Source organism: Gracilinanus agilis, chromosome 2 (genome assembly GCF_016433145.1).
Source record: "Gracilinanus agilis isolate LMUSP501 chromosome 2, AgileGrace, whole genome shotgun sequence".
Classification (NCBI taxonomy): domain Eukaryota; kingdom Metazoa; phylum Chordata; class Mammalia; order Didelphimorphia; family Didelphidae; genus Gracilinanus; species Gracilinanus agilis.
Window position 1 is genome coordinate 249,887,704 of NC_058131.1, and position 26,592 is coordinate 249,914,295.

General features: G+C 33.6%; 1 protein-coding gene across 1 annotated transcript in view; it reads left to right on the forward strand.

The window, feature by feature from the left end:
* DOK5 (docking protein 5) overlaps window positions 1-26,592 on the forward strand; it is a 164,094-nt gene that overhangs the window by 100,472 nt on the left and 37,030 nt on the right. Inside the window, exons 3-5 of the mRNA XM_044661123.1 lie at window positions 10,307-10,421; window positions 10,523-10,642; window positions 12,133-12,322. Coding sequence (XP_044517058.1) covers window positions 10,307-10,421; window positions 10,523-10,642; window positions 12,133-12,322 — 425 coding nt within the window. The remainder of the gene's footprint in view (window positions 1-10,306; window positions 10,422-10,522; window positions 10,643-12,132; window positions 12,323-26,592) is intronic.

The following is a 26,592-nucleotide window of genomic DNA, read 5'->3' on the forward strand; positions in this document are numbered from 1 at the left end:
TACAGCTAATGAAATCCTCTCAGAAGCTACACTGACTAGATTCCTTCTATTGATTAAAATAACCATTCTTCTGACTAGCCAATGAAGAATGACAGCTCTGGAGACACGCCCAGAATAGGCTGATCTCCATGGTTCTGTGATTTGAGTCACCTGCACTAAGCCCAAGAGACTAAGTTATAGTCAACCCATAAAGTAATCTGTTTATCCATGATTTCATCAGTATGACTACTCCTTCTGTCAATGGAAATCTATTCATCTTCCTAATCTATATAATTTTATTTATTCTCTCCATAAATTTTCCATAAAGCATTTTCTTAATGCAGTTTATGTGTATTACTCCATATAATTTAGTTTTTAATAGATATCTATTGGGCTAACCACCAGTTATCTCCTGCTCCTGTTATATGACTCATCTACATCTATTTTTCAAGTAATAGCTCCTAACAATAGGTAGCATTTATATAGCACAGGATTGGTGAACCTTTTCCCAGTTTGAGTCCCCAGAGGGCAAATTCAAGCTGTCTGTGAGCCCCTGGATTACCAGAGAGTGTTGAGAGAGAAAGTGCTTGCTTTGGGCCACTGGACAGGGGGGTGGGGCATTCAAAAAGTGTCCTCCAGGGCTGGGAAGAGGGAGAAAGGGCAGGTTCCTCCCCAATCCCAATGCTGAGTGAGGCTGTGTACTTGTGTCAGGGCTTTGCCAACAAGGGTATAGCACTTTAAGATTTGCAAAGTGTTTCACAAATATTACCTCATATTAAACTTACAACCACTCTGACAGGTAAATAATATGATTTTTTCTTTTCCTCAATTTATATATGAGGAAACTGAGACAGATTGTAGTCAAGTGATTTGCCCAGGGTAATGCAGTAGTAAGTATCTGAAGCTGGGCTCGAACTCAAGTCTTTCTGCCTTCAAGTCCAGTACTTTTCCTACTGTGTCATTTACCCTACAAGTCATTCTTGTCCTTGAGCATGTCATACTGCCGCTTGAAGTAAATAGACTATAGAAAATTGCTTAAAATTACTTTGTATATTATGATCAGTGTGCCAACTTAATTTAGAGAGGAAAATTTGCCATCCTAAAGATAACCCTCTAGAGTGTCTTAGCTCTAGAAATAGCTCTTCATAGAGGGTAGGTAGTCAAAAGACAAGATTGCTCCAGCCAGATAGGAATCACTTAATCAAAGAAGGGAAGAAGGGGAGGTTCAGTTTTACAAGCCTACCCTTCATTACTGATTCATTCTCTCATTGATGAATGCTAGCATATGCCATCTTGAAGAAATTGCCCTATAAGTCTTAGCTGACATCTTGGCAACTCAAGGTAGAATCCTCTGGCAGGAAAAAAAAAATTCTTGGCTGTTTATAGGCATATGGTGTAAAATGAGCTATATTTTCATTGCTGCAACCTTCTTACCACTACAGTACGGGGCAATGGAAAACTCTGAATCTGGATTCTGAGGTCTTGGGTTCAAATCCCACCTCTGATGCTTAATTTCCGGTGTAATCTTGGGAAAGTTACTTAACTACTTGGGCCTCAGTTTCCTCATATGTATAACGAGGGAAATTGGATTCCTTCCATCTTTAGATCTATGATTCTCTGATCTTTAGTATATGTCTTGAAATTTGGATCTGACCTATGCAAGGAGAATACATTTTAAACTTAATTTAATGGTATCAAAGGATTTAGGGTTGATCTGGGATATGAAGATGATACATTGATAGAAATTAAAGATCATATCAAAATGTTCCTTGTTTCTTTTTATTCTATGAATTCATGTTATATAGCTGCTAATATGTGCAAACTTTTTTGGAAAACAGTCTGTCAGTATAACATAAGGGTTACAAAACCAATCCTATGCTTCAATTCAGTGATTCTATTACTAGAATTATAATAGTAGGAAGGAAAGAATTTAGGTGTACATTATCTGTAATTGTATTTTTTGTAATAATAAAAAAGTAAAAACAACTGTTATATGCAATTATGTACTCTTGCAATTAACTAGATTGCAGACTAAATTGTGCCCCACTCTTCCTCTAAATATCATCTAGTTACTTTTAACTCAAAATATTTGTCTAATGCAATGTAAATTTTTTGTAAACACAGATTGTTTTCATCTTATCTATATCATTAGGTCCTGGCACAGGGCCTTGTATACCAAAGGCACCTAATAGATGTTTGTTGGAATGGATGGACTGGATTAGAGAAATGTGTCTCAGTGAATATAGCACTGAGCATGGAATTAGGAAGATTCATCTTTGTGAGTTCAAATCCAGCTTCAGAAACTTAATAGCTATTGTGGCCCTCAGCAAGTCACTTAGCCCAGTTTGTCCCAGTTTCTCATCTATAAAAGGAGTTGGAAAAGGAAGTGGCAAACAACTTCAGTATCTTTGCCAAGAAAACCTCAAATGTAATTAAAGTGAGTTGGACATAACTGAATAATAACAGAATAATGTTTTGCTATAAGAAATATGACAATTGTGAAGAACAATCCTGAACCTATAGGGATACTTATATGAAATAATTCACTGACCAAGATAGAACTAGAAAATTGAAATTTACATTGACTATGAATTTATAAAAATATGATATGATAAAATCTAGTAAGACAGAGTTTTTAAAAAGTGGGAAGGGGACACATAAGCAAATAAAACATTATTATTACATTGTTTAAAACATTCCATTTTTAAGAAATTATAAATGTAACAAAATTATTGATATCACTTTGAAATTGATTCATTATTTTTCCAGTATGTTATATCTGGTGAAAATTTTGTCAATGTTAGATGAAAAATCAAACTTGGGTAATCTATTGCAAATACTGTTGAAGCATTAAAACTGAAGTTCTTGTGTGTTATTTTAAATACAAAAGTTACATTTGAATGGGCACAAATCATTTCCACTATAAAATGAATTTAGAAATAGTGTCTAGTTGGTCAAAACAAAGGCTTTGTGTAAAATGAGCTGAAGACCTAAGATAATACTTTAGCACTGACTATTATGCTTATAGAAAATTGGCTTGGGTCTGGAAAAAAACATATTTTCACTTTTTTGCTTAGTGTTATGTTGGATAAGATGTGTTTCTATGTGCTTTCATTTTTAGGGTTGCAATGGCATTGTAGCATAGCTTATTTTAACAATGTTTTGACTCTGTCCATTGTTACATACTCTCCATAGACTTCCATAGATGTCATCATTGCCCAATATTATGATACTGTCTTTAGTAGGCTGCATAAGTTATTTCCTTTTTCTATTATTATGTCACATGAAGAATCTTCAGGACCATTGTATTGACTTAACTTATCTTAATTGTATCATAAAAGCATTGTAATATGAGAGTCATTAGTATTTTAGTCTTGGGGAGACAAAATTAGTGTTATTGTTGAACATACTCAGTTACTAAGAGAAAGCTTGAACTGATTAGATTACAATGTTACAGGTTAAATCATGGGTTCTTAACCTGGTGGTCCATGAACTTTCCCCCCTCCCCAAATTAATAACTATCTTAATATAATTGGTTTTATTTCTAATCCTGTATATTTTATGTATTTAAAAAATGTTATTCTGAGAAAGAATCCATGGACTTCCCCAGACTATCAAAGAGGCTCAAGATTTATGCACATAAAATAGAAACTTTGGATTAGAATTTGTAGAGGAAATCTACTAAGGGAAACCTTCATATCACAGGAAAATATTGGTGAACCATAAAGGCTTTGTGTGTGTGTGTGTGTGTGTGTGTGTGTATTTTTGAAATTTGAAATGGAAAATATCAGCTGGCACCTGTTAGGCAATCAATAAATGTATAATTAAAATATTAATTAATGAATTAATTTAAAATATTTTTCCATGCCTCCATGATTCATGGTTTTTCCCCACTCCTTTTCCCTCCCAGCTCCTAGAGCTGACAAGCAATTCTACTGGGTTATATATGTATCATTGTTCAAAACCCATTTCCATGTTATTCATATTTGCAACAGAGTGATCTTTTAACATCAAAACCCTAATCATATCCCCAAGGAACCATGTAATTGATCATATGTTTTTCTTTTTGTATTTCTGCTCCCACAGTTCTTTCTCTAGACGTGGATAACATTCTTTCTCATAAATTCTTATTTTGTCAAATAATTTGTATAGTATTGGGATTAGTTGTTCTTTAAATGTCTGCTAGAATTCACTTGTGAATCCATCTGGCTTTGGGGATTTTTTTCTTAGGAAGTTTCTTGGTCACTTGTTCAATTTCTTTTTCTGAGATGGGAATATTTAAGTATTCTATTTCCTTTTTTGTTAATCTAGGCAATTTATGTTTTTCTAAATGTTTACCCATTTCACTTAAATTGCCATATTTATTGCCATATAATTGAGCAAAATAGTTCAGAATAATTATCTTAATTTCCTCTTTTTAATCCACTCTGTTATCCACTTCCATTTTATGGATGAATTCATCTCATTCACAGTCAGCCTAATGATTACTAACTGTGTATTGTCCTCCATCATATTATCCCCTTTATATTCTGTTCTATTCCCTTTCACTCTGTTCCTCCTCATCAATATTTTGCTTTTTTGTCACCTTCCACTTCCCCCTCCCTTCACTTACCTCCCCCTTCACTTGTCTTATCCCCTTCTACTTCTCTTCAGGGTGATAGAATTCTATACCCTACTGAGTATACTTGTTTTTCCCTCTCTGAGCTAGTTAAGATGAGAGTTAAGTTTAAGCATTGCCTGTCATCACCCTTATCCTCCCCTTTCTGTAATGATTTTTTATTCCTCTTTATGTTATATAATTTACCCCATTCTATCTCTCCCTTCCCTTTTCTTTCAGTATAACCCTCTCTTTTAACCCTTGATTTTTTTACATAATATTCTTATGCACACATCATACATACCTATTATTTCATATCAGCACATTTACATACATATCATGTCATCTTATATTGTCATATACATCATACTATCATAATCAGCTCACTTCTCCATCCTCTTTCTGGGTAAATTCCTTCTGTCTTCTCTACTACTGAGAGTAATTTTTGAGAATTACAGGTATACTCTTTCCATGTAGACATATAAACATTTTTACCTTAATTTGTCCCTTACATTTTCTTTTCTTATTTACCTTTTTGGGCTCCTATTGTGTCTCATGTTTGAACTTCAGTTTTTTTGTTTTGGCCAGGCTTATTCCTCAGGAATGCTTGGGCATCTTCTATCTTATTGAAGTTCCACTTTTTTCCCTTGAAAGAATATACTCAGTTTTACTGGATAGGTGACTCTGGATTGTAAACCCAAATTGTTTGCCTTCCTAAATGTCATATCCCATGCCATTTGATCCTTTAATGTAGAAGCCACTAGTTATTATGCTAATCTGGTTGTAGCTCCATGATATTTGAATGGTTTAAATTTCTGGCTGCTTGAAGTATTTTTTTTTCCTTGGCTTGGTGTTTCTTGAATTTAGCTATTACATTCCTGGAAGTTGTCATTTGAGGACTTCTTTTTGGAGGTGATCTATAAATTCTTTCAATTTCAATTTTATTTTTTTGCTCGAGGATCTCTGGGCAGTGTTCTTTGATAATTTCTTTTAGTGTGATGTCCAAGGTTTTTTCTTGATCATGGCTTTTAGGCAGTCCAATAATTCTCAAATTGTCTCTCCTAAATCTATTTTCTAGGTCAGTTTTTTTTCTATAAGGTATTTTATGTTTTCCTCTCTTTTTTCATTCTTTTGATTCTGCTTTATTGTTTTTTGGGTTCTCATGAAATCATTGGTTTCTAAATGGTCAATTCTGATTTTTAAGGCTTGATTTTCCTCTGTCAGTTTCTGGTTCTCCTTTTTCAATTGGCCTGTTTCTTCTTGCATCACTTTCATTTTTCCTTGTATCACTTTCATTTCTCTTCCCCACTTTTCCTTTGCCTCTCTTAATTGGTTTTTGAAGTCTTTTTTGAACTCTTCCAGAATCTGTGCCCCATTCATAGTTTTCTTTTGAACTTTGGGTGTGCTTCCTTTGCTTTCACTGTCCCCTTCTGAGTCTGTACTTTGCTCTTTGTCTTCATAAAAATTCTTTAGATTTAGGTGCTTTTTTTGTTGTTTGCTCATTTTTCCTATCTAATTATATGTAGGCTTGGAGGATGATGTGATGATCTGAGGGCTGAGAATTCTTAGAGCCTCTTCCCCCTGCTGATTCAATTGATCCTTGAGATACTGAAAGCTTAAAGACTTGCATCAGACTTAGGTGAAAGTTTTTAATCTCACTCTGACCTTGATCAAGTCAGGGACTGAACAAATTATATCCCCAGACTTAGTCTCAAGTTTTTGGTCTCACTGTATACTTGTTCCAATCAGATACACCTTTGATTTTCTTGTCTTAGATGTCCTCTGTGAGCTTTAGGCAAAATGATCAGTACTTAGTCTTTATGTCCATCCCAGACTAGAATTCCCTGGACTGGGGCTCTGGACTTCTTCACAGTTTTGAAATTTCAAGAGGTTGGTTTGGCTTGTACCACTATTTGCCCAGGCAGGATCTCAGGATCTGGATGTTGGCTTGATCTTAGTTTCCAAATCTCGGACAACAGTTGTGAGGTGGGGGTGTGTGTGGCTTGTTCTTGGCTTGTGCTTCCCTTCTTACTACAACTTCTTGCTGGGTCTGCTCTTCTCTCACCCAGTGCCCCAGATGTTCTTTGCCTTCCTTTTGGGTTTTTCTTTTCTTGAAAGTTGTTTCACTCACTCTCCTTGTTGGTGCTTTCTCCTCTATTTGTTTTGTAGTCATATTTTAATCTTGGTTGGAGAGGATTCTCATGGTAGCACAGAGCTACTCTGGATTACTCCACCATCTTGGCTCCAACCCTGGAAGTGTCTCAATAAATGTATGTTTCCTGGAACTGAATTTAATAAACCAGTGATCTCTTTTAACCATAAAGGCTCAGGATTTTGTAAATTATTTTAGTTTCATTGTTGTTTTGGTATATATGTGTATAGGAGAGGAGAGCAAATATTGAATTGAAATAAATTTTAAAAATACATGACTGGATTCTGACTCATTTAGTTCTCCCTGCATTTCAGGCAGTGGTACATGACTTTCTTGCATTTTCCAATTTTGTTTTGACTTTATTTGTAATTGTGATCATATAGTTCCTAGGTTTGTCTTGGCAGGTAGACTCTGATTTTTCAAAATAATTTTATTTCAACCTTTAATGGAGAATACAATTCTATTATAGATCTAAAATATTTGGATGACCATTTTAAAATTCAACTATATTTTATTTCCTAATTACATGTAATAATAATTTCCATCATGCATTCTCCAAATTTATAAGATCCAAACTGTCTCCTTCTTTTCTTCTCTCCCTCTACTCAGAGATGATCAGCAATTTGATCAGAGCCATGCAAGAATTATAATGTAAAACACACTTCTGTATTGGTCATTATTATAAGTGCACCTTCATGCAAAACCAAAACACTAAAATAAAGTTATAATAAATTGATGTGAGAGATGGAATGCTTTGATCTCCACCTGACTTCAAAAGTTCTTTCTCTGGAGGTGGATAACATTTTTTTGGTCATAATTCCTTAAGATTTGTGTCAGATTTTTAAAAGCCCGCTCTTCACTCGGGGGGGGGGGGGGGGTCTCTGGAGGTGGGATGGTATGGCAAAAATGAAATGAAAATGAGTCAGAATGCAAGTGGAATTGCAGAGGCTGTTCTGTCTGGTGCCATCTGCTGATTTTTATTTTTATACCCTTTTTTCTTTATGATCTCATACAGGTTTTGATTTTCCCATACATTCAAAATCACATATTAACTTTTTAAATATCATATGACCGCCATTTACTAATTATCCTATCGTGGTTAAACAAAGAAGCAAGCTTGGTCAAAAATTATTCATTATGGTATGGCTTAGTTGGAACTTTATTATTTTCAGCTATCCATAAGGTACAAGAACATCATTTCCTAGCTAAGCATAATGATTGATTATATTTTAACTAATTAAATCATGCATATTCTTACTTTATGATATTCATACCTATCATCAATCAAGAAGATAGTTATGTGTCCAAATTTTTTTCCCATTATATTCTTTCATTTTTCACTATTTTTCAAAAGTATGTTTGCAGTTCCTTCTGCTACAGGGTTAATAAGAATGCAGTTCTGGAAGGGTGATTCTGTGCTAATTTGTCATTCCCCTGTTTTCCTTGTGTTTCACTCTTTCCTTGGTCTGTGGGAGTTTGGGAACAAACCCAGGCCAGGTACATTCTTGCTGGGGAATTTAGAAACTTTCATTAACTCATTAACTGCTGGTTTTTTGCTGGACTGATTCTAGGGGAAGTTTCTGCATTATGGGGGTTTGTTTAGGGGTTTATTTTGGGATAGTGAGTAGTCTGTGACTGTGGTTGTTCTTGCCATGAACCTGCATTATTTTCCTGTATCTCCCTGGGGCTAAATAAGGATACTGATTGAAATAGTTTCAATACAAGTGAATGCTACTGAGAAAAGATTCACATTGGGGAAACTGAGTGAGAAATTTCCATCCTCCTGACAACCTGCTTTGCAGCATGGCTTTGATGGCTTCCTGCACCAGATCACTCCATTTCTGAGAGTAGCAAAAGCTATCATAGTTTATCATTGTACAATATTGCTATATTGCTATTACTGTGTACATTGTTCTACCAGTTTTCCTTATTTTGCTCTGCTTCAGTTCATGTGGGTTTTTACAGCTTTCTCTGAAATCTTCCTGATTATCATTTCTTATAGTACAATGGTATTCCACCATCAGCCCATATCACAATTTTTTCAACATTCCCAAATTGATGGAGATCCCTTCCATTTCCAATTCTTTACCACTACAAAAAGAATAGCCATAAACATTTTTGTTCAACTAAATGTTTTCCCCTTTTTATGATCACTTTGGGATATAGAACCAGTAGTGGTATGGCAGGATCAAAGGTTAGGAAGTCTTTTAAAGCCCTTTGGGCATACTTCCAAATTGCCATTCAAAATGCTTGGATCAATTCACAACTCTACCCACAGTGCATTAGTATCCTCATTTCACCATATCCCTTCTAATATTTATCTTTTCTTTATTGTCTTTTTGGCCAATCTGATACGTGTGAGATGGCACCTCAGCATTGTTTAATTTTGCGTTTCTCTAATAAGTAGTGATGTAGAACATTTTTTCAAATGATTATTGATAGCTTTGATTTCTTCATCTGAAAATTGCTTGTTCATGTCCTTTGACTATTTGTCAATTGGTGAATGACTTGTATTCTCCTAAGTTTGACTTGGTTCTCTATAGATTTGAGACATGAGGCCTTTATCAGATATCTGTTATATAAATTTTCTCAGTTTGCTGTTTCCCTTCCAATCTTGGTTACATGGATTTTGTTTGCACAGAAGCTTTTTAATTGATATAAACAAAATTATTCACTTCATCTCTTATAATAATACTGCCTCTTACTTGTTCATAAATTCTTACCTTCCCCATAGATCAGCTGTGTTCCCCTGGTATCGATAACTCTTTGTATCTTAATCATATACCCGTTTTAACTTTATCTTGGTATATGGTATGAGATATTGGTCTATATCTTGTTTCTGACATACCATTCTCCATTTTCCCCAGCAGTTGTTATTAAACCCAAATGCTGGGATCTTTGGGTTTATCAAATACTAGTTTACTAAAGTCATTTACCCTTACATATTATCTATCTAATCTATTGCATTGATCTTTGGTTCTATTTCTTAGCCAGGACCTGCTTATTTTCATGATTACTACTTTGTAGTACAGTTTGAGATCTGATGTTGTGGATGACAATTTTGATGTAGCGTATGGTTAGAATTAACCAATTCTATCATAGATCACATAAACAGAAGGGGAAAATCTTTCAAAAAATGGAGCATGTGAATATATGCTAATAGTTTGGAAGCTCAAGTTTTGGAAGGCTATGACAGTTTCTATACAAATAATTGAGGAAGAATTGAAATCCTCAAGATTTTTCTTCTCTGAAATTTAAAATAGTATTTGGTATAAATTAAATAATTAATAAATGCTTTTTCATTCATCTAATAAACAATTAGAATTTGAAAGAAATTTAGACACTAATATGTCCAATGACTGATTTTTCCAGAAAGGAACCTGAGATCAAGGGACAGGAGAGGATTGTCTCTAAGTCTCAAAATAAGGTAGTGAAGGAATTTGGTAAATCTCAAAACACTATAAATAGCAGCTATATTTTTGTTAAATAGAATAATTAATATTTTTCTTCTTGACTCTCTGACATTATATGGTTTAATTCAGGAAATGTAACTAAAACTTCTAATTGCTCTTTTTCAGGTCACAGAGCTTAATAATGTTAAGAATGTATTACGATTACCCAAAAGCACAAAGAAACATGCAATTGGGATTTATTTCAACGATGATACCTCCAAGACCTTTGCTTGTGACTCAGGTGTGTCTGACATAGTTGTGTCTATAAAATATAGAGTTATTGATTTTTGCCATATAAGTGTGCTATATACCTACATGCGGATTTTCTGGGCATTTATACAGAGCTTGAGGCAGATGAGTGGTGTAAAGTGCTGCAGATGGAATGCCTGGGAACTCGCATTAATGATATCAGTCTTGGAGAGCCTGATTTATTGGCTACTGGTGTAGAAAGAGAGCAGAGTGGTATGTAAAAAAATATTAAATTTATGATTATTTTGAATTTTTTCAAGCAAATGTCCACTGGGACCTAGAATTTAACTATAGAAGTACTTCAATTAAGTTTTGATAATATTCTAGGAATAATAAAATATTTATTTTTAAACAAAAATATACAATTGAGTTGGAGAAGCTTCCCAAAATATGAAGTGAATTGCCCAAGTTCACATGGTTAAATAATGATAGAGCTCAGACTAAAATCCATTTATCTTGAGTCCTAATATAGTGCTCATTCAAATAATACTATCTGCACCTTTCTTTTGAGGCATAGACTGATTTGTTACACAGCTGATTATTGGAACTGGTGTACTACATAACTATTATGATTTTAAACAATTCACTTGACGTTTTGAGCCTTAGTTTCCACAATGTAGAATAGGGATAGTATGGTAGTTGCTTGCTATGATTATTATGAAGTTAAGATGAAATGATATATTTGCTTCATCTTTTAAATTATAAAGTATTATATAATTATAAACCCTTGTTGTTATAATATCAAAATAGATTAAAATTTTGCTAATATCAGATACTTTGTGTTATCATTTTGGGTTGGATGTATTCAATGCATAATAAGTCAGATGAAAACCTGTTGTGGGTACATTTTTGTGCTTACTTGAAACAACTATATTATACTGAGAATGATAGTTTTTTTGTTTTTTCATGGAAAATCTATAATTATATGGAGTGGGGATGATAATTTGGTTGAGGCAAATGAATGTTAGGATGGCTTATCATTAAGTTAAATGCTTAAAATACTTTTTGATAATTTAATGATTTTTATAAAAGCAAATAAAGAAAGGGCTCTCTTCAGAAAATTGTCAAAGGAAGCCCATCAGTGAATGTGGTGCCATTAAATCTTTTGGAATGTTTCCAGACATCCTGGAGCTCTGTTGAGTGCATGGCACTTGTATGAACTCTTTAAAAATAATTTTGGCTGCTGTTTTATTCATGGATTATAATTATAAGTTGATCAACAGCATTGATATAATTAAGAGATAAGACCAATTACTGTGCACCTGCATCTATTGTGAACACAAAGTTGAAGGTGTAATTAACTTCCATTTGCCAGTAGAAATTCACAGTTGTAAAATTTTAATGCTTTATAAAACTTTTACCTTTTATTGTCACACATCATTTCTTTTGGTATGTTTACAAAAGTATATTTTTTTCCAAAAAGTTGGAGTTTAATCATGTAAATAGAGTCTTGAATTTTAACAGGCAGACTCTATTCATGTATCATTCATATATTAGTTATGAAGGAGCCTTGCACTTACAATGATTCTATTTTTTCTTGAACAAATGTTGGCTGATATAGAGGGTAGATTTACTTCCTTTAGTAATCTTCTATAACCTAGGGAGGAATGTGATATAATTGTTTTGAATGTCTCAAAATTCCTACAATGTCATCAATATTTAATTCCTAGGGACTTTAGACTAACATTTTGTTTTTCTCCCAGAGAGATTCAATGTGTATTTGATGCCATCTCCTAACTTAGATGTACATGGGGAATGTACCTTGCAGATAACATATGAGCATATCTGTCTTTGGGACATCCAGAATCCCAGAGTCAAGCTCATCTCTTGGCCATTAAGTGCCCTCCGGCGATATGGACGAGATCCAACTTGGTTCACATTTGAGGCAGGAAGGTGAGTTTAAGGATTTTATTTTGATTGGTTCCACTCTGGGTTCAGGTTCACTCCACTTTGTCCAATGATCTTTATGTAAATACAAGCTCCACAGAGAAATAGTGAATTGCAAAGGATTATCTGTGAGCATGAGGAGTAATTCCTATTTCTATAGCATTGTAAGATTATTGATATTCTCTTCTCATTATAACATTCTGAAAAAGGTAATGGAGGTGTTATCACCATTTTAAACAATAGAAAATTGAGGCTTCAAGAATTTGTATTCTGCTAATGGTTACAAAAGCAGCAAACTTTTTATAATGTTTTGTTCTCAAGTGTCTGAAGTTGAAATAATTAAATGAGTAAATTTATTTTTCAAAGTTTATAAAAATCACTAAATTAGAAAAATAAAATTTAAATGTTCATTATAATATTTTCGTTGTGGCCAAATATATATTGATTAAACTTGTGAATAAATATATTATATCTATTTGGTTGTTTTACTTGCTATAAATTTATCTCCAGATTCCAAAATAGTTTATTAATGAGAAGCAACTTGACCAATAAATGCCTATGTTTTCCAAATGAAATAAGAGTTCTCATTAACCTCAGAGAATCTGTCATTGTTATTTTTTTCCACTGGATTTATTGGATAAATCAGAATCATAGAACAGCAGAACTGGAAGAAGTCTAACAATATAGAAAATAACATTTAAGAGCTGGGAGGTAGGTAGGTGGCTGAGTGGAGAGAAGCCAGTCCTGGAAAGAAGAAATGTTGAGTTCAAATATGTTCTCAGACAGTTCCTAAGCTTTGTGCCTTGGGCAAATTCCCATTGCTTAGTCTCAACAATTACTCTACCTTAGAACAAATATATAGTATTGATTCTAAGACAGAAGGTAAGGAATTAAAAAAACAAACAGAAAAGAATGTTAGAGCTAGTAAACAGTTTAAATCATGGGGTATAAAATGTCAAAGCCAAAAGGGTTTAGAAGATCTCACAAGCAATCATTAAACATTTATTAAGTGCCTGCTATGCATAAAAAATGACAAAAGTATCGTTGTCCTCAAAGAACATATTCTAATAGTGGAGATGACAGGCAGAAAAGGTATACCAACAAGCCACATTTGGGACAAATAGGAAATAATTAACAGATAGAAGGTCCTAGAATTAAAAGAGGTGGGGGAAGACTTCTAGGAGAGGACGAGATTTTTATTGGTCCCTAAAGAAAGTCATCAGATTGGTAGGCAGAATGGAGGAAGAAGAGCATTCTAAAGATGGGGGACAGCCAGAGAAAATCTCAGAACTGGAAGACGAAGTGTCTCTTGATTTGTAAAGCATATGTTTTATGTAATAAAATATCTTTATAATAAATATAACAATAGTCATTGAGATATTGGTGCTAAAATGAATATTTATTGAATATTTAAAGATTTATATTATTTCATTAAATTTATTTAAGTAATACAAAATATACATATTATATTAAAAATGCATTATTTATTAATATTAATGCAATAATAATTATAATGAATTATATTCTCTACATAATGTATAATATAAAATATTAAAGGAGAAAGAGGCCTTAGGACAAAGAAAACATTGGTTCTGCCACTTGCTACCTACGTGACCTTGGACTCTCATTTTCCTTATTTAAAAATAAGAGGGTAAAGTGAGATAAAATCCGTCCTATACTCCATTCCAGATATTGAGATCCCATTAATGCAGAATATTATATTTTAACAATTATTTGTGGGGTATAGCCCAAAATGACTTGTCCAAGTTCATATAACTAGCTAGTTATCTAACTATTCTAGATTTCCTCTTATGAGATTCCCCCCACCCCCACCCTCCCCATCTATCATGTTCCCCATCAGTGCTATATTGCCAGAGAATTATTTAGACTGTGCAGTTTGGCAATACTTGTAAATATTAGAGCTTTTCAGATTCCTTTAAATTTATTTTACAAGAACAATAGGAAAGAATTCCAGATCTTGAAATAATAGTAAACAAATGACATCTTAGCAAATGAGAGTTATGTTCCTGACCTGAAAAAAAGGAGAGTTTTGACTATTTTATCTTTAATGTATTTTCAGCTTTGAAACTTAATTATTGTCTGTGTCTACAATTAAAGGTATAGATAAGATGCACGAAAAAATAGCCCATGTTAAATTGCATTATATAGAATTGTAATACATTGCTCATGTTAAGAATTTTAAAAGTGTGTTTTGACAAATTACTTTTATTGTGCAGACCTGTGATTTCAAGGCAGGGAACTTATTTTGTGGGAAATCCTTTTACCAATATCTACTGTCAAATCATCTATAACTTACATTTTAAAGAGTTGCTTAGAATAATGAAAGGTCAAATGACTTGTCCATTATCACATAACTACTATAGGTCTGAGGCTGAACTTGACTGTAGATTGTTCATATTCCAAAGCAAACTCTCTACTGTGCTACATTATCCCTATTTATATTTAATTTCAGTGAGTTTTGTATTATGATTCCAAAAATCAACTTGAATTGCTCTAGTATAGATCTACGGTTGGAAGTTGAATGGATAAGTGAAATTGAAATATTAGAGGATGAACTGATTATCTGAATCTCATTTATTTATTCAATAAGCATTGAATGAACAGTGAATTGGGTACCCACTTCTAACTTTCCCAAAAAGAGTTGCTTATATTCTATGTAACAGCATCATTATTTTATACTTTGCCTGAGCATTAAAGAAAGATATATTTTATAGTTATCATCAAGATGCTTAGGATAATAAGATCATTCAAGCTCTTCCAAGCATGAAGGTTTCATTTCTCCTTTACTTTATTAACATAGACAGTTGCTTCTTTGGCTATTCCCAGGAAAGTGATCACAACAAGGAAGTTCCATTTCATCGAAGTAATTTTCTCCACATCCACACACATGATTGTAGACAGTTAAAACTCTCTGGGAAGTTTTTTTTTTTAATGCATGGATATATTTCATTTTGACATGATGAGTTCTTCTCCATTCCCCAAACACCCAAACAAACCCAATGCTACAAAGTATATTTCTCCCAACGAGTTAGTTTACTGTTAACAAAAAAGAAGACTATGTTATGAAATATTGATGGCTTAATATGACAGTGATCATTGGGTTTTGCCAGAGTTTTATTGCTTCTCCAAGTGGACTTTATTTACGTTATTGTAGTCATTGTGTATGTTCTTTTGCCTCTTCTTTCTTCACTCTAAATTGGAAGTATCAAATGTGAGTCAGCAACAGCCTTCAACTAATATGTGGTTTTCTAAGTCAATGTTTAGCCCTCAGGGATCCTTATGTACAGCTCTGTGGCCCGTGTTTTTATTTGAATTTGATACTTCTGCTTTAATTCACATCCTCTTATGTTTCTATGAAATATTCATTTTCATCAGTCCTTATGACATAGTCATAGTTCATTGAATTCACATACCATAGTTTGTTCAATCACTCTCCAGCTATTACACAAATTTTATTTATAGCTATTGCTATCATGAACAGTGCTCATATGAATATTTTCTTATATGTTAATTTTTTCTTGCACCACCTTGGGGAGTTGTTCTGGTGGTAGAAACTGTGGGTTAAAGTTATGAAAAAAGTAGTACCTTTTTTTTAAACCCTTAACTTCTGTGTATTGGCTCCTAGGTAGAAGAGTAGTAAGGGTGGGCGATGGGGGTCAAGTGACTTGCCCAGGGTCACACAGCTGGGAAGTGTCTGAGGCTAGATTTGAACCAAGGTCCTCCTGTCTCTAGGACTGACTCTCAATCCACTGAGCTACCCAGCTGCCCCAATTAGTAACTTTTTCTTGTGTGATTGCAAATTGCTTTCCAGAAGGGTTAATAAAATCCATAAAGCCATCAACAATGAATAAATATGTCTGTTTTTCAATGATGAGTTTTGAAAATATTTAAAGCAGATTTTTTACTTGATTCTTTGAACTCATGACAACATTTCTTTCAGAGAATATACAGCTGTCCTCTGTACTCTTAGTGGATTCTTTGAACACATTTCTGAAACAGTTTTAAACATTCTTGGAACTGGGTTTTCATATAAATGCTTATCCTTATCCAAATTCCTTCAAAATCATATATTTGTGTCAGAAAATGAGGCAATATTGAAATGGATGTCAAGTAAATAGCTAACAAAACCTGAATTTGCAAGTCAGAAGACGTGGGTCTAGATTCCATCCTCTGAATTAATGGCTGTTCAAATGTGAATGAGTCTATTAGCATCATGGACTAAATTACATTGGGGAAATTAAATCTCAGACACTTGTCCAGTATTATACTAGTATTTTTCTGAGCCTCAGATATGTCATCTGTTAAATGGGAATAATAGTTTCACTCCATATTTTAAGAATTTTTTTTCTTTTTGGAAAAAGGCAATCTAATCTGTTATATTATTGTATTATTTAATCCTTATATTTTTCAATTAATTTCATGTTGAAATATTCCTAGAACAAATCATTATCTAGTTATTTTTAGTAGTTGATGTTCTAATCTATTGCATAGGATGAAAAATTAGACATTTTTTGGTAACTGAGTCAAAGTACTGAAAGACAGAGTTATCTTCTGTAGTTTCCCAAAATAACATCTTTAGAACAAATCTAGGAGCAGATAGTTTGATAGAAATAATGTCTGATTTTGTTTACAGTGTTTTTTTTTAAATTTCTTTTCATAGGTCTCTATATTTCTAAAGCTTTGTACTCTATGTAGTTTGTAGATTATGAATATCCAATGTAGTGATATTCTTAAATTCTTTAAAACATTCTTAAATTTGTATGGATTTGTATGATTGATGTTTTATCCAGAAGATTGTAGGTGACAGGACTCTTTGTAACGATTTTCTAATTCTAGAATATTTTATTAGCTGAATTTTCAAGGAAAGTTTAGGATATTTATTTGTAGTGGGGATTTTATCATCTGCCAAAATGATTGAAGGCAGATTTCTTGTGTATAATTTCTGGCCACCTGATCATATCTTTCTAGTTATTTGGCAGGTGTCAGAGTTTATAATCTGCAGGACTGTCTTGCCTTTTTCTTTTTCTTTTTTTTTTTAATTTGCCTTTTTATTTTTTAGAAAAATTTTCCATGGTTACCCAAGTCATGTTCTTACTTTCCCCCCAACACCCCACACTCTACACCCCTTAGCCAATGCACATTTCTACTGGTTTTAACATATGTCATTGATCAAGACCTATTTCCATATTATTGATAGTTGCAATGGGGTGGTCATTTAGAATCTACATCCCAAATCATGTCCACATAAACCTATGTGTTCAAGCAATTGTTTTTCTTCTGTGTTTCCACTCCTGCAGTTCCATTCCTGTAGTCCATTCCTCTGTATGTGGATAGCATTCTTTTCCATAAGTGCCTCAGAATTATCTTGGATCATTGCATTACTGTTAGTAGGGAAGTCCATTACTTTCAATTTTACCACAGTGTATCAGTTTCTGTGTACAAAGTTCTTCTGGCTCTGCTCCTTTCACTCTGCACCAATTCCTGGAGGTTATTCCAGTTCACATGGAATTCTTCCAGTTTATTATTCCTTTGAGCACAATAGTATTCCATGTCCAGCAGATACCACAATTTGTTCAGCAATTCCCTAGTTAAAGGGGATACCCCCATTTTCCATTTGTTTGCCACCACAAAGACTTTTCTACAAGTCTTTTTTCGATATTACCTCTTTGGGGTACAAACCCAGCAATGATATGGCTGGATCAAAGGGCAGGCAGTCTTTTAGCACTCTTTGGGCATAGTTCCAAATTGCAGTTCAGAATGGTTGGATCAATTAACAACTCCACCAGCAATGCATTAATATCCCAATTTTGCCACATACCCTCCAACATTTATTACTCTCCTGTGCTGATATTTTAGCAATCTGCTACGGGTAAGGTGGTACCTCAGAATTGTTTTGATTTGCATTTCTCTAGTTATTAGAGATGCAGAACACATTCTCATGTGTTTATTGACAATTTTGATTTCTTTATTTGAAAATTTCCTGTTCATGTCCCTTGCTCATTTATCATTTGGGGAATGGCTTGATTGTTTTATACAATTTATTTAGTTTTATGTATATTTGAGTAATTAGACCTTCAGTGTTTGTTTTTTTTTGTTGTTGTTTTAAAGATTTTTCCCAGTTTGTTGTTTCCCTTCTGATTTTGGTTGCATTGTTTTTGTTTGTACAAAACCTTTTTAATTTAATGTATTCAAAATTATTGATTTTACATTTTGTAATTTTTTCTAACTCTTGCTTGGTTTTAAAATCTTTCCCTTCCCAGAGGTCTGACAAGTATACTATTCTGTATTCACTGAATTTTCTTATAGTTTCCTTCTATATATTCAATTCATTCACCCATTCTGAATTTATCTTGGTGTAGGGTGTGAGATGTTGATCTAAACCTAATCTCTCCCATATTGTTTTCCCATTTTCCCATCAGTTTTTGTCAAATAGTGGATTATTGTCCCCAAAGTTGGGCTCTTTGGGTTTATCATAGACTGTCTTGCTGATGTCACTTACCCCAAGTCTATTCCCCTGATCCTCCCTTCTGACTCTTAGCCAATACGAGATTGTTTTGATGACCGCTGCTTTATAGTACAGTTTAATACCTGGTACTTCTAGGCCATCTTCCTTCACATTTTTTTCATAATTATTTCCCTTGATATTCTTGGTCTTTTGTTCTTCCAAATGAACTTTGCTATAGTTTTTCCTAATTCAGTAAAAAAGTTTTTTGGTAGTTTGATAGGTATGGTGCTAAATAGGTAAATTAATTTGGATAGAATGGTCATTTTTCTTATGTTAGCTCATCCTACCCATGAGCAATAAATGTTTTTCCAATTGTTTAGATCCTGTTTTAATGGTTTGGAAAGTGTTTTGTAGTTGTATTCATATAATAACTCTGTTTGTTTTGGTAGATAGATTCCTAAGGATTTTATACTGTCTAGGGTGATTTTAAATGGAATTTCTTTCTCTAACACTTGCTGCTGAGAGGTGTTTGAAATATATAGAAATGCTGATGATTTATGTGCATTTATTTTGTATTCTGCCTTTTTGTTCAATTTATTGATTATTTCCACTAACTTTTTAATCGATTCTCTAGGATCTTTTAGGTAGACCAACATATCATCTGCAAAGAGTGATAGCTTGGTCTCCTCTTTCCTATTTTAATAACTTCAATTTATTTTTCTTCTCTAATTGGCACTGCTAGTGTTTCTAGTACAATGTTAAATAATAGAGGTGATAATGAATATCCTTGTTTCACACCTGATCTTATTGGGAAGACTTCTAATTTATCCCCATTGCATATGATGCTAGTTGATGATTTTAGATATATACTGTTTATTATTTTTAGGAAAGGTCCTAAATGACTTCTTAGCAGCTTGTAATATCTTTTCCTTCATCTGGTAGTTTTTGAATTTGGCTATAATATTCCTGGAAGTTGTCAGTTGTGGATTAAATATAGGAGGTGATTTTTTAATTCTTTCAATATCCACTCTTCCCCCTATTTCAAGAATGTCAGGACAGTTTTCTTGTATAATTTCCTGTAACATGATGTCCAGGTCTTTTCTTTAGACATGATGTTCCAGTAGACCAATAATTCTTAAATTGTCTCTTCAAGATCTATTTTACAGATCTGTGGTTGTGTCAATGGGGTGTTTCATATTTTCCTCAAATTTTCCATTTTTTAAAGTTTTGTTTTATATACTCTGGCTGCCTTGTGAATTCATTTGCTTCTAGTTGTTGAATTCTAATTTTTAAAGACTGAATTTCATCCCTGGCTTTTTGGTCATCCTCCTTCTGGTCTGATTTTCTTTGTAGATCATCTTTTACCTTCTTTGCTTCATTTTCCCACTGGCCAATTTGGGCTTTTAAGTCATCATTTTCTTGTTTTAGATCATGAATTTCCTTTTCCCATTTGTCTTCAGCCTCTGTTGATTGTTTTCTGAATTCTTGAATTATTTGAATTTTGTGTTCTTGAGTTAATTGAATGTTAAGTTTTTCCAAAGCCTGTGTTCATTTCACTGAAGTTTCTTTGTTTTTTCTTGGTGTTATTTATCTTCTTCTGTTGCATTTGCTCTTTGTTCAATTTCTGAATAGAAGCTGTTGATTGTGGTTTCTTTTTTCTTTTTCTATTGTTTACTTATATTTTTTCTTCTTTCTCCCCTGTAATTGGCTGTAATCTTGGCCTTCAAATCATTTTTTTATCTGTGGTTTTGGGCTATTCAGTTATAGGAGGGTGTCTTCTCTGTTTTGTTGATTAATTAGTTTAGTGGGACCTGAGGCCAGATTTTCCCCAGCTGGTGGTAAAAGCTAAAGAATTTAATTCAGCTACTTTCACTGTAGTCTGTGGGGGAAGGGTGTTGGAGTTTCCCTGTCCTCTGAAGACTTCTTGTCTGCTGTATTGATAGGATTAAGCCAGGTGGAGTTGATCTGCACAGCTCACAGTGCCTTGAGGTCAAAATCTTGAGAGAAAGTGGGAGGCAGAGCAAAATTGAGCATATGTTCACCCTCTCTTGGTTTCTCCCCCAGCATCTTTCCTGGTGTCTGTGATCAGAACCTTGAGTTTGGCACAGCTGTGCCAGTGAGGCACTCCCTCTGACTAGAGCCCCAGCCCACCAGTGATTTCAGGATCAGTTGGAGACTTAGCACAATAGTTGGAGGAGGGGATCTGGTATCTTCTTCCTTTCTTTCCCCTCCTACCAGACAGTTCCAAGAATTCAGGCTTTTTTTTCTCTTTTTTTCTGTGTGCCTTTTAAGTTGGGTTCAGCTAGAGGATCCCTAACTCTGTTCTGTTTTCAGACTTGTTTTTATGTTCCCTCAGTGCCTTTTGTCCTTGATTGGTGGTGAAGAGCTTTATGGAGGTCTGGAGATCTTGCTGCTTCTATGCTGCCATCTTCCCAGAATCCCTGTCTTGCCTTTTTCTACCATTTCCTTGCAAAATTGGGATTGATCAATAAGTCTAGGATTATTAAGCATAGCTTTTCTGTAATTTCTACTGCTGATGACCTGAAATGAGTTGTTATTATCTTTTTCTTTCTATACATAATTCCACATGACTTACTCTTTTGTTGAAGGTTTCTTTGGTGTCATATTGTTGGTTGAGTTTATGTGGATGTCTCTCATGGAGAGTTTTATGATTACTGTCTTGGAAATTAGTGATAGAATCTATCCAATAGATAAATTGTTCTGTTTTGTTGCTTTGGTGGCTGTGGTTTTATAGCCGAAATACATTGCCATTTAGCTCATTACTTATTAACTTCTGATGTTCTAAGACAGGAAAAAAAATGAATTTAGTATGGTTTAATGGAAAAAATACTGTGCTGAGTTTTAGGTAGTCTTGGTTTGAATCAGGTAATTTCATGACCCTGAGCAGTTATACCAACTCTATGGGTCTGAATTTTTAAAAATAAGATATAATGCTTGAATTTAAAGATTTGAAAGTATTCTTTCAGCTTGAAAATTCTATTCTTAAATTATTAAGAACAATATAGTGAAAACTGGTCATAAGGTCAAAATAGAATCCAGAAATAAAGTTCTATTTAGGCCAAGGTGATTGAGATTTTTTTTCCTATATTAGGGTACATCTGAAGGATTTGAAACTATCCCTCTAGGTTTTCATATTACTTTTCAACTTTCCTCTCTTTCTTTCCTAAAGATTAATTCAAGCCATGGGAAGTAAAAATATACCCTTTTCATATAAAATTGCAATTAACTAATTAATTGATTACCATTGCTTCTGAAGTTGAAAAGCACAATTAATTTACCTAAAACTATTTAGCCTTTAGAGGCAGGAAAGTGCAGTAGGAGCTTTTGGAATTTGTGCTTTATTTTGTTTTTAAATAGTTATTATTTGCTTTCTTTTTTATGTATTCCTAAAAAGCCAAAGAAGCAAATCTATATAGTCTAAGTATCTATATCAGAAAGTAGATTATTTCCCAGGATGTGTCATCATTTTATATGGAAAGATCTGCTTAACAAATAACTAGAACAGCAGCAACATCCTTTGTGGAATAGTTATCATCATATAAGATTATATAATAGGAAAGATATTGTTTCACAAAGAAGATCTTGTGTCCACATCAAGCTATCTTGTAAATTTTTTAGCTGACTGATGGGTTAGCTAATATGACTCTTGGTCAGAATCTCCCTCACTTGCTTGTGGATTTAAATTTCTCTCTCTGTAGTTGAGGGGGAGGAGAGAGAGAGATAGATTGATGTTTTCAAAGCAGAGAGAAAGGACTCAGGTGGCATTTGGCAGACTCTATAAAATAGTTAATTCACCACAATTTACCTTCTTTCTCTGCCAGGGACACACACACACACACACACACACACACACACACACACACACACAGAGCTGTTGGTGATTTTTTAAAAATGAACTAATCTGATAGGTCAGGAATCCAGGTGGTGAATAAAATGCAGACATACAAGAAACAGTAGTTATTAATTGTGATCCAGGACTAGATGGAAAGTTATTTAGAGGATATGTAAAGAGAAAAAATTCTTTAAAAAATATCTTTTTTTTAACATGTAAAAAAAGTTCTAAATTCTCCCTCTCCCATTAGCCTATTACCCCTCATTGAGGAAGCCAGGAATTTGATATGTCATGCAAAATGTTAATTGGAATTTGGGAGATGCCATTTAAAAGTATATATATATATATATATATTTTCTATAGACACGTGGGGACCTTAAAACTACATTTCCTGTGGTCCAACGGGTTTCCTGTTTTGGATTACGTATTCAAGGTGAGGGACAGCTTTAAATAGGGGGAAGTGACTTTGAACTGGTCTCTTAGCTAGGAGGCGGGAAGAGATGAAAGGTAAAGATGACTGAGGCAAAGTGAATTCTTACAGGTGTGCGGTCTTATATATATTTTACCAGCATGGGCATGGCTTTAATTAAACTACTAATTTTTATTATTATATCAGTTTTATCATTTTTAATTGTAACAAAAACATATTTCAGTATTAATAATGTTATAAAAGAAAACACAGACAAACCCTCTCCCCTTCCCCCCAAGAAAAATGAAGTTTAAAAAAGTATGTTTAATTCTTCATCACTTCTTTCTCTGCAAGTGGATTTTTCAGCATGAAGCCTTTGGGATTATCTTAGATCATTTCTGAGGAAAACTAAGTCCTTCACAAAATTGATCAACAATACAATATTGTTGTTACTCTATAGTGCTCTCATGGTTCTGCTTATTTAACTTTGCTTCAATTCATGTAAGTCTTTTCAGGTTTTAGAAAAGCATCCTGCTTAACATTTCTTATAGCCCTGAAGTATCCATCACAACCATATAGATAAACTTGTTTAGTCATTCCCTAATTAATGGATGAATGGTTGCTCAGTTCACAACACCACCAACTGTGCATTAGTGATCCAATTTCCTCACTTCCCTTCTAATGTCATATTTCTTTTCTGTTGTATTACCCAATATGATAGATATGAGATAGTGCCTCAGAGTTGTTTTAATTTTCATCTCCTTAATATCCATATAGAGTATTTTTCATGTCTATAGATAGCTTTGATTTCTTAATCTAAAATCTGCCTATTCATATCTTTTGACCATTTATCATTAGGGGAATGACTTGTATCCTTTTAAATTTTATTTGGTTCTCTATATACTCAAGAAATGAGGCCTTTATCAAATAAACTTGTTATTAAATTTCTTTTCCCAGGTTTCTTCTTCTTTCCATCTAATCTTGGCTTCACTGGTCTTGTTTGTGTAAAACATTTTTAATTTAATGTAATCAAATCTTCCATTTTATATCTCATAATGCACTCTACCTCCTGTTTGGTCAAAATTCTCCTATTTATACATCTGACAGGAAAATTATTCCATGCTACCTAAATTTGCTAATGCTGTCACCTTTATATCTAAATCATAAACCATTTTGATCTTATCTTGATATATAGCATGAGATTTGGTCTATGTCTAGTTTCTGCCAAACTGATTTCCATTTTTCCCCAGCAGTTTTTGTCAAATAGTGAGTTCTTGTCCCCAAAGCTTAGATCTCTTAGGTTATGTTATGTAGAGATGGTAGCATGGAATCCCTGCAAAATACAGGGACAGCATCACCCAAAGTTCTCCAGGGCGGGGTCCCCTGGAATTCTAGGTGAGGCCCCCTGGAGAACTTTGGGTGAGGCTGTCCCTGTATTTTGCAGTGATTCCATGCTACCATCTCTACATAACAGTTATCCATCACTAGATTATTATGGTCTTTTGCCACTGTATATTGTGTACTTAATCTATTCCCCTAATTTACCACTCTATTACTTGGCCAGTACCAGTTTTGCTGATTACCATTTTGCCATAAAATTTGTGATCCTGTATGTTGTAGACCATTGTCCTTCACATTTTTTATTGATTCCTTGATATTTTTTTATCTTTTGTTCTTCAAGATGTATTTTATTTTTTTTCTAGCTCTAAAAGTAATTTTTGGTAGTTTTATTAGTATGGTGCTAAATAAGTATATTAATTTAGGTAGAATTGTAATTTTTTGTTATATTGGCTTACTCTACACATGAGCAAAACTGAAATATTCTTGAAAAAGAAATCATCAATTCTGACGGCATTTTATCAAGTAAACTTAATTGTTGCTAAAGCCAACTTCATTTAGAAAGAAAAGTGCTTTGGTGAGTTTAGGGCAAAATGGTATCCTACAATACACAATTTAAAAAATAGCAAATGCCCAGCATATGGTAAGTATTATACTCCAAGAGAGAGCCAAATTTTAAGAAAACATACACAATTATCCTCCAATCTTTTTATCCATTTATATCCATAATTAGATTTCCTCAATTTTAACTCATCTTCTATCTTTTTCATAAACTGCTGTAGTACAAAACAAAAACAAAAACAAAATCCTCATTTTTAATCCATTTCATGATCTGAGTCATTGAAGGAAGACTTGATGGTAGGAAAATTATTTTTTTGGGAAAGGGTGGAAAAACTTTCTCAAGGAGCATTCAGGTCGTGTTTAAAGAAGCGAAAAGAAATCTCTGGGAATTTGACAAGTCAAATGCAAAGGCAAGTTATGAATCAGTAAATAATATAATCTTGAGCTTCACTAAAAATTAAAAAACTTCAACATAAATAAGTTCTAAATTCTCCCTCTTCCTTTCTCCCATTTCCCCTCATTGAGGAAGCCAGCAATTTGATATGCCATGCAAAACATATTTCAGTATTAATTATGTTATAAAAGAAAACACAGACTAAAAAACCCCATTCTGCCCTAGATGAACCACATGTGGAATATTATGTTTTTAGCTCTGAGAATTAAAGTTAAAGAAGAATATGAATGAACTGGAGAGCATTCGTACTAAGGAGGGACATTAGAATTATCAGTGTCCATGTCATACGAAGATTGATTAAAGAAACTGGCAAGAAACTTAGAGGCAACATGGTGGCTATCTTTAAATATTGAAAGAACTGTCACTTGGAAGAGGGCTAAAATTGTTTTGTTGGGTTCCAGATAGTGCAATTAGGATTAAAGGATAGATTTGCAAAGAGGCCAATCTAATATAGTATTGATGTTAAGAAAACAAAATGTAAAACAAAATTACATCAAAAAGTTCCTAACAATGATATAAAATTACAAAAGTTAAAAAGGTTTTCAAATTAGAATGAGCTATCATGGGACATGATGGGTTCCAAGTAGAGGCTAGATGACTACTTGTTTTGCATATTATAGTAAGGATTTCTTTTGGATACGGGTTGGTAATAGAAATAACTTCAAATTTAAAAATTTCATGTTACTAATGTATTTAGATCTTTGACCTCATTAGCCTAAGCACCCCAGCCATGTTTAATCATCACACATCACTGCATCTAATCACACCCATTCTATAAATCCTCTTAGAAGACCCACCCAATGCACTGGCTGACTTCAGCTATTAGTATAGCACTTAGGCTATCTATTCTTAGGACCCTCTATTTCTTTTTCCTCTTCTGTCTCTGGAAAAGCAAAGGACAGTTGCTAAGGATTGAAGGCATAATAGACAAATAAGTCATCACCTAGTGGTTTAAATTCTGCTGATGAGACTTGACAATAAGCTAGGCTGATTCTCAGACGACTGACATAGTTTGTCACTGAAATCATACTAAAATCCTTATTAGGATAGTCTAGTACTTGCTCTTTGCTAGGATAGACTTCAAGAACTTTCAACTTCAAGCTTTCCCACAAAAATGTAGTGTTCTAACATGATGCTTTCAAAAATAGAGAAATCCCATCTATAAACATTCACATTGTACCTTATGATTTCTTAT